Source organism: Sesamum indicum, linkage group LG5 (genome assembly GCF_000512975.1).
Source record: "Sesamum indicum cultivar Zhongzhi No. 13 linkage group LG5, S_indicum_v1.0, whole genome shotgun sequence".
Classification (NCBI taxonomy): domain Eukaryota; kingdom Viridiplantae; phylum Streptophyta; class Magnoliopsida; order Lamiales; family Pedaliaceae; genus Sesamum; species Sesamum indicum.
In genome coordinates this window covers 2,842,220-2,852,137 of record NC_026149.1, presented here as the reverse complement: position 1 = coordinate 2,852,137, position 9,918 = coordinate 2,842,220, and the positions used below count along the sequence as shown (strand labels likewise).

At 33.1% G+C, this 9,918-nt stretch overlaps 1 protein-coding gene across 1 annotated transcript; it reads left to right on the top strand.

The window, feature by feature from the left end:
* LOC105161811 (pre-rRNA-processing protein TSR2-like) lies at window positions 361-4,695 on the top strand. Its single transcript, XM_011079625.2, has 5 exons — window positions 361-657; window positions 2,214-2,302; window positions 2,858-2,965; window positions 3,160-3,358; window positions 4,534-4,695. The coding sequence occupies exons 1-5, from the start codon at window positions 480-482 to the stop codon at window positions 4,647-4,649; spliced, it is 690 nt and encodes a 229-aa protein (XP_011077927.1). The 5' UTR covers window positions 361-479; the 3' UTR covers window positions 4,650-4,695.

The following is a 9,918-nucleotide window of genomic DNA, read 5'->3' as shown; positions in this document are numbered from 1 at the left end:
AATAAAAATATTAAATTTATTATTATATAATAATTAAAATATCTAATACATTATTATAAACATTCTTACATTAATAATTATCGATTTTAAAAAATATTCGGAAAAAGGAAAAATACTCCAAGTAACAACTTTACAATATTTTTTTTTTAAATTCAAAAAAAACATTGAAAGCTGTTAGGTTTGCCAAATTTCTCTTGTAGTTTTAATTCTGGGATTTGTTTTATATATTAATTAATAATTAAGCCGATCCCTTTGCCAAAAGCGTCTTTAGTATAGAGTCGCTGTTTCAACTGAAGACGTCTTCCCTAATGAAAAGCGTTTTCTTTTGTAAGAATAACGATGAATCTACGGAAACACAACCTTATATTTTCTAAGACAGGGGACAGCAGTAGGGTTTTGCAGACTCCAGCAGAGAGATTGTGTTTAATAATTCAGGAAAAGATCAAACCACGCGAGATTTACAGAGACGTGGCAGCGTGATGAACGGCGGTCTCACGGCGGAGGCGGCGGCCCAGCTGCAAGAGGGAATTAATTTGGTGCTTTCTCGGTGGGCTGCCCTCCGGATGGCCGTCGAGAACGAGTGGGGAGGCCGTGACTCGCTGCAGAAATCCCAGCAGCTCGGCAACCATCTGTTTCATCTTCTCACCCAATCCAAAGGTATCTTCCCTTCTTTTCAATAGTACTTCTTTATAAATGCATATTTCTGGCTGTGTTCTTATAGATGTAATTTTATCGGACACCTCCTTGGTACGAGGCTTGTGTGCCTTGTTGCACGGCATGTTTTTCTTTGTGGTTGATTTAACCCTAATTAATTAAATTTTTTTTGGGAAGAATATTAGAACAATTGCAGTGGAACGTAATAAAAGATAATTAAGGAGAAGGTTATGATTGTCATTCAAGACTGTAGAAGCTTTAATAAGAAAGTTAATCCATCAAATTCCCAAAGCGTTTCTGTTATAGGTGGCCACAATTGCCCATGCAAAGAGATCCATGGCCAGAAGTAATATAACTTCACTCGCCATATTAGAGGGTATGCATACCTCTTCATTATTTTGTGGAAGAGAAGAAGTGCATATGATACAGACTGTAGGATGATTACAGGTTATTGTGCTATAAGCCAACTCAAAAGTTCCTTGTAAATTAATTTTGGTACATCAACTTGGTGTCATTTCCAAGAAACTAGGCCTGAGCATTAAAGATGCAGACCCGACCTAGAGCCAGTAAATTTAACCATTGATTCCATGGTCGAGGATGGGAACTTTCGGGGAAGGACATACCACCAATCAGTATCAATACTCTGGATCTTCATCTAGTGACGCAAACTCCTCACAAGAAGGTAAAGCTTCCAGGGGCTGTACTCATAAGTATCTTGTATCTGCGATATTTAAGAGTAGCGGGGCTGTGATGTAGTTATAAGTAATTCCTATTATGTTAGGAATTAAACTAGAATCAATGCTGTTCAATGTAACAAAGACAATCAAGGAGAACATGATATACAACCGAGACAGAAGCAACTTAATTAATGGAGGCAATCCGTCAACTTTCCAAGCGCCTTTAGAACGTGTGCGGTAATTTCTCACTCAAGGATAACCATAGGCAAGAAGGCGCAGTATCTATTCCTGCCATATCACAGAAGCAGCTCTCTATATCCTCTTTCATTCTCCACTTGAGGGGACTTTGGCAGAAGAGAAGAAGGACATTGGAAGATGTCGTCAAGGGTGCTTGCGAGTTGTTGTGCTATAGGCTAACTCAAAAATTCCTTGTGGATTATATTATTACTTTAGTGGTATTAAGAGTTTTGCTTAAATTCTTTTTGCTTTGCTTGGATGAGGAAGTTTGCAAACTTACTTGTGTTTGTTCCTTGTAATTGCTGAAATGGTTATTTTCCTTTTTTTTATTTTCTTAACCTTGTTTTGGGTTATCTGTTTAGCTTCTTTATTACCAGTGAATTGTGATGTAGAAGAAGTTGATGTTTGTGTATTATGTCCTTGCTTTCAGTATCCATTTTCTTGTGGGGAAACACCCTTTTGTTTTCCAGTTAGGAATTTCGAAACTTTATCTCACTATTCAAAAAAGAGAGTATGTTATGAATGTGTGTGTGCCAACAAAAGGGGACGCCAATGAGGAAGGATGATTTTAGAATATACAAAGTAAAGCTGGGTCTACTCATGTAAGAAGTGAATGTGATGTAATTTATTGCTTTTGGTGCTCAGAGCAAGTATACATTGATGATTTAGAGGACATGCTTGATGAATTCATGCTTTCTCTCAATACTGAGATAGGAGATGGCAGCATTGAGGAGGTATGTCTTCTTGATATTTTTAACTTAAATTTTAGCTATCAGCATATGCTCATGTGTATCCTTACTACCAACATGAGATACCTTTATGAAATTGTTCAGATAACTTTTAGAATATAAGGGTCACGAATGTCTACTAGGTTCAACAATGTCCCACCTATAAGTCGATCCAATTGTCTCCATCGTTTTCTGGCAACCTATAGTACTGATTGTCGTTGGACATTTTTCAGAATTTTCTGCTGATAAGTATAACTTTCAGAAAATAATGTTTACCCCGTTTAATCTGGAAAGCTCTTGCTCTGGTGAATATCATGTCAGACTGGCTCTATATGATTTTCTTTAGTTTGCAATAGACATTGTTTTGTATCTTGTGGGACTACAGTCCAGTGCTTGCAATGTGGTCAGAGAAGATCATACACACTTTATTTGTTAGTCGGCTGAGAAACTAGTAAAATCTGAACCTAATTCGTTATCATAACTAGAAGTTTTCTATCTATTTTAATCTTTCTAACTTTTGAAGATACTTATTTGCTCTAGTCTTTTCCTAATGTTATTCAGATAGCAGAGAAAATGATGGTAATGCATGAAGAATGTTTAGAAGGTAATTTTGACACGATAAAGAGGTTGAAGGAAACAAATACTCCGAATGTCTCTTACATCAGACAGGTAATTATCACCATATTGTGCCTGAACTCAGTGTTATGTGCATAGCCAGTTCTGCATTACTTGTTTTGCCAGTGCCATTTATTTGGTTTTACTGAGTTTTAACAAAAGCTATTTACTTGGCGACAATCATATAATGTATGCTGGTATTTACTGGTACTGATACTTTTCTCTGTTACCATTTCTATTGCTTTCAGCCTGGCAGCAATGATGAGGAAGATAGTGAAGACGATGCTGGTGATGATGCATTAAAAGAAGAGTCAGAAATGGAAGTCGATGCTCTAGACAATGAACCAAGTCTCAATCAAAGGGAGCGGATGGCAGACGAACCAAGTGAGAAAGAAGCACCTGATGTTGTAGATGGATGGACTGTAGTATCCAACAGGCGTAATAGAGGTAGAAAGAATTAAGTATATTAACATAAGATATTCTGATTTTTCTTTATTTTCTTGTTGGGCTCCCCCCCACCTTTTCTCCTGGTGGTGTGGACTTCAGAATTATTGTGATTTAATTTATTATGGCAGTCTTTTACTAGTGTTGAAAAAGACATAATCAGATGGCTTGTAATCTGTCGGAGATTTCAGGAATTCTTGACTAGATTGAGTGGCTATAAAAAACTACTGAAGATTGCGGAAGGAAACAGATGTTCATTTTTAAGTTCTTAAAATTTTTGAGAGATTTTATATTGAATTAAACTAATTTGACATATTGTCATAATGATCCTGGAAAGTTTGACTTGTTTATAGTTTATATTCAATTTTTATTCAGTTTTGTTCTATTTTAGTCATTTGTCAATTTTTGAAACTTTTAAGGAAAAATTATCAAGATTACATAATATTTTCAGTTAGTTAGTCAACATCAGGAAATAAGGTTATTACTGTTAGGCCTCTTATAAAAATAGTTGCCATCTCTAACTGCTATGTTACATAATAGTATTTTGTGATAGGGTTAAAGCTGTCTCTGTTGAAATTTGGTATAATTACAATTATTTCATTGTTTTTTGGAAAATTATAAATACCATCCTAATTTTGAAAATAATTGTGAAGTCCCTGGATAACAAAGGTGGAATTACTACTTTACCCTTAATTATTAATCTTTCTTTTTTAATAAAAAATATGTTTAAAAACTAAGGGTGATAAAGTCACTTTTGCCCCTCTATGTTGTGTTAGATTATTTCCCTCCTCTCACGCCTGTTCTCCTCACCCATTTGCAAAAACCCTAATTACTAAACACACTTTCTCCATATGAAGCCGATGATGGATCTTGGAGACACTCCTTTTTCTTCACTAACATGCAAAAACCTTTGCAAATCCAATCTTCTTAATCTCGACACTCCAAAAAATGATTTAAACAGTCCAACTTAAAATTTTCCTATGTTCAAATCTCAATCGATGGAATAAGAAGAAACAAGGATCCATGTGGGCATAGTAAAGAGTAGCTTCTCATTCATGGAGGGCACAACTAAGAGTGTAAACAAGTTGAGTTCGACTTTTTTTTATGAGCTCGAGCTTGAGCTCGATTTGCAGTTGAGATCGACCAGTTGGTAATGTTTTTTTATGTAATGTTTGTAGGAGCAACATTGAAGGATATGAGTCTCCTCACAAAGAGAGATTGGAGCAAAAACAATAAAGAAGCTAAGGAGTCAACTCCTTTGAAGCCTGCAAAAAGAAATATGTGTGACTACTGATGAATTAGAGTTTTGAAACTGATTGTGTATGTACAAAAATCAATGTGCTTATGATTGTGTAATATTTTTTATGGAATGAATCAACATCATCATTTTGTCTATGGTATAAATTACTCTTATTTTGTGATATCTATTTTGTTATTTTACTTATGCACATTCAATAGGATTTTATATATTTTCAACAACCTTTAATTTCAAATTAAATTCTAAAAATATTCCAATTTCATCCCATAGTACATCAACATAACAATTACACACTATCTGACAATGAATATACTTACATTTAGGTCCAGAGGGCAAATTAGTTCATAAAAATATTGTGTTTTTTTTAAAATATGTAAAATTATAATTAATAATCTAAAAGGGCATTTCTGTCAGTTCACCATAAAAATTGGATAGAAACGGGGGTGGGCTTGTTGTTAGACCGTCGTTAAATTCAAGGGAGTAGTTATAATTTCTCAAACAATGAAGGGGTAATCGTAATTAAGTCAAACCTCAGGAGGAATAGATGTAATTTACCCTTTGTATTTACCTACTTTTAACCACTATTAAAATTATATTTATATCTCGACGAGTTTCAACATATTACCAAGAGAATTATTTGTTGTAACTTTTAATTACATGAAAGAAATCCATAGATGAGTTTGAGAAGAAGAGAAAAAGTTACTTGTCCCACATAGGTAGATGATGAGAAAAGTGAAGGAGTTGATAAGTATATAAGGAATTGTGGGGGATGAGGGTAATACATTCATAGTTCTCTATTCCACATAGGAAGTTTATTGTTATAATAAATTTTTTATATTAAGTTTAAGCCCAAATTTAAGTTTGAATTGTTATGGAGACTAGGGGGGTGCCTTACATGTGTGCCATTGGCCCTGGCTTTAAGCATTGAGCATTTGGATGAATGTTTTAGTCTCAAGATATAATTTTTTGCAATAAAAATGTTTGAATTTAATCGGACATTAAAGAAAAATTCAGCCTGAATCAGGAGGTTTACGGCAGTTACCACTGAAGACTTCATGGCTGTCTTCAATGGTTGTTTATTGCTGCTGTGAGTGAAGTGCCTATAAACTTAAAAATAGAAGATGGGCAACAAGGTCATTTAGCCTTTAATACAAGTGTATTTTATCAAGTAAATTTCTTACTAATAGTTAATCTTAAAATATACACCAAAGAAAACCATTTATAAATAATTCTGAATTTTTTAATTATTCATTTAATTTAGGTAGTTCTATAACTCATTTAATCAAAAACTAGAATTAAACAAAGCCTAAAAATTGCAAATTTCAGTATAGTTAATAAATATATTGAAAATTCATATTAAATTATGAGACATATCACTTAGTAATTTAGCTAAAAGTACTCAGAAAATCCATTTAATCTTTGAACCAAACGAACAACTCAAATTTTCTAATATTTTATACTAATCAACGAGCCCAAACTCAGTAAAGGACCCAAGTAAAAGACAACCCACGTGGATGTCTCATGGCAATCCACATGGGACCAACTACCTCCACCACCTCACTCAAAAGCCAAGGAGCGGATAAACATCAGTTGCCAAAAGCCCTAAACACCTGACAACAAAGGAGGCAAGACGAGATCTATCCTTAGTTATATTGTAATAGCCCAAGCGACCAATGCGGAGTCCTACCCGAGGAGGGATGCCTCCTTCCAATTGAATCCCCGAAAATTTGAGATCTTAACACTTGAAAGTCGAAGAGTGGCTAAATTACAACTATCAAAGTTTGAAACTCGTGGTAGTGGAAAAGATAAATTGAATCTCATTATTATCCCAACCACAATCACCTGTTCGAGGACTCCTGCAGGAGGGCACTCTCCCTCAACTGAATCCCAAAAAACAGGAGATTTTATCTTATTTGTATGGACCTACATCCACCTATAAATATCAAACTCTAGAGTTCGAATTATCAGCTTAAATTTTGCACTCAACCACACTCATTTGTACTCTATTAGTTTTTATTGCTTCATTTGAATAATTTCTTGGTGTCGATCTAGTCATTGGATTCAAGTATTTTTGCTCGCATCAAATTCTTTTTAATTGATTTTCATAATTTTTTCTAACTTTATTATATATATATATTTAATTTTCTACAAGTTCTTTGAAACATAATGTAAATTGCAACATTTATTTGGACAACATTTTAATACACAAACTCTTCAACTATTCAGAAGATGATTTTTTTTTTTCTAAGTTAAGAATTCCTTCTTTTCTACGCGTAATAACTACAGAATTTTTGAAGTCTGAAAAATAAAATTGATATTTATCATTTATTTTATAAAATTTCTGAATTACTGTGTCCAGTCAATATATTATTTGACAATTTTGTACAATACAGAGTATTATTTTTGGATAAAATAAATGTTGGGTAGATAAATAAGTAATAAAATTGTGGATGAGAGATTCGATTATATCATCCAATATTTTATTTATTGTGTTGGTTAATTTTTTAATAAAAAAAAAAGCATGTTTACTTATATGGATAAAAAAGTGGCAACATTTTATATGAATTAGTAAAAAATTGTATGAATATGCAAACTAATGAAAACACAAACCTTTCTTAACAATTAGAAGAAAAATCAGTAAATTATAGATTAGGGTAGTATGGTCATTATAGATTGATAAGTGAGGTTACTTTTGTAAATATGTATCTTTTACATATACAAATTTGCAATTTATCGAACTTCAATGGGCTTATAGTCCCACCAATTGGATGGGATTATAATCATAGATATATCGAATTTGAGTTGGGCTTCATATCAAAACCAATCTATAAAAATAAACGAGCCCAATATTCATTCAAAATTGAAATGTTAGAATGAAATATAATTTCAATATGAGGACTATAATAAGGTCATATGCTAAACATTTTTCCCTAAATTAATTGTATATAGTTTGGGTGAGTAAATCTTGATTCATCTTTCTCTTAAATAATTTCGTGATCGCTTGTAATATTATTAATATTTTTGCTATACTTGTAAGATATTGTATAAAGAAAATAAAGTAAATTGAAATAGTCGATATTCTATCCATCCACGTCATTTTTTCTCTTTATGAAGTGACTTCTAGGGTTTTTACCTCTCATTGTCGTTGGGCGCCGCTCCTATCCACGTGACTTTTCTCTTTATGAAGATGTGACTTCTAGGGTTTTTTCACCTCTCATTGTCGCTGGCGGCGCTCCCTCCTCTATAAAAAGGCGAAAACTTTCATTATATCTTCACCCCGAAAAAACACACAGTCGACCCACTAATTCTCATCTTGAAGTCACTGCTCTCACCACCTTCGTCCACCGCCAGGGTTCATTTTCTCCAATATCTGGGGTATGTATTCCGATATAGAAGAGATTTTCATCTTGTTTTCTATATCACTATCACTATTTTTCTCTTTAACTATCCCTAGATCTCGTGACTTGGTCACCAGATTTGTACACTCTACCACTGGAACTCACCCCTATCATCCCAGATCTTGCCTTAATATTTCTAACCAAGCCACCGAAAGACTTGTCTCCCTTATGCCGAGATCTAACTTCTCTCCATCCTTCAAATACAAAAGATTCTGTATCGTTTCCTCCCTTACTGCCATTAGTTTCTCTTTTACTATCCCTAGATCCCGTGACACGATCACTAGATCTGTACACCTTACTATTAGAACTCCCCCTACCATCCCCAATCTTGTCTTAATATTGCTAACCAAGCCACAAAAAGACTTATCTCCCTTGTGTCACAATCTAATTTCTCTCCGTCCTTCAAATACAATAGATCTCTATCATTTTATCCCTCATTGTCATTATTCCTAGATCTTGTGAAATTTTCAGCTAGATCTGTGTACTTCACCAGTAACTCAATCCGTTACCTGGATCTCGACTAGATGTTGCTAATCAAGTCACAGAAGCATTCATTTTCCTTAAGATGTATCTCCTCCACGTTCTTAAGTTACAAAAATTTTACTCATCGTGTATCACTTTTACTTGTTTTATCTTTATCATAATCAAATCTTCTTAGACTTTCGATATGTTTTATTACTCTCTTGCTAATTTTTCCTAGTGTTGCAGGGTCTAACGTAAACATTGCCAACGAAGCCACATAAAGACCTATCTCGCTTGGGCCATGATCTACTTTCTGCGTTCTCTCTATATAAGAGTGTGTTTGGCTAAGCTTATAAACTCTCGAGTATCATATAAAATCTAGCGTATCATTTTAAAAAAAATAAACTCAATCTATCTTTTGTATAAGATCTTTTAAACTCTTTAATTTTAACATTCAAGAGACGAAAACTCTTTAGTATTTCACTTTTATCCTTCACATAATTGACGTTTTTCCCCAAAACAGAAATATTTATTTATATGATTCTAAATTTTAACAGTTCAATGGTTTTTCTTTTTTGGTCATTACTATGATATTATAAGTTTTAATATTTTATTTTATCCAAACACTTTAAAAACTTATTTTCAAAATAAAACTCAATATTTTTAAATCTTTAAAACATCTCATAAGATATAAGAGCTTATAAAATAAAAATAAGCTTAGCCAAACATCCTCTAAGTCACCGTTATCACTTAGCACCCACTTCCTACTCTTTTATTGGACTTTCCATCAGGTCGAAGGATCAACTCAATAAAGAACCACAATTGGCTTCGTCGAAAAACTTGGTAACATTTAAATTTATTTTTGGACTTATGAAATTAATTTTTATCTTTAAATTTACATGATGCCTTATACTCTTAGTGAATTTCTATAGGTTTTGAAGTCTTATTTTTTTAGATGCTTATTTCAACTTTGAATCTTATATGATGTTTGTCCAAATTAGCATGAATTAGAGCATCATGGGAATGTTTGTGTTGCAAATTCAAAGTGTTATAATCTCTTGAATTTTCAAGGTGAAATAGCTTTTTAAAAAATATATATAAATAATCAATACTTATTTTACAATAAGATTCATATTAAGAAATTTCTGCAATCTGTAATTCTTTTGATTTTTTTAATTTATTTTTTTTGTAATCTGGTTTATTACATTTGATGTTAGATAGATTTGTATCGACAGGATAAGGATGAACGTAGCGGTGACATCTAGAATATTCTATTATATCTTTTGGATAAGCTCGAATTAAATATTTTTTGTATTACTGAAATAAGAAATTTAATTATAATAAATAGGGAATCAAGCAAAAAAGGGAAAAAATTAATTACTACGTGGCGGCCAGCTATTGGTGGGCTGTCCATTACGAAAGCGACTAAGCGATACAGAGGAAAG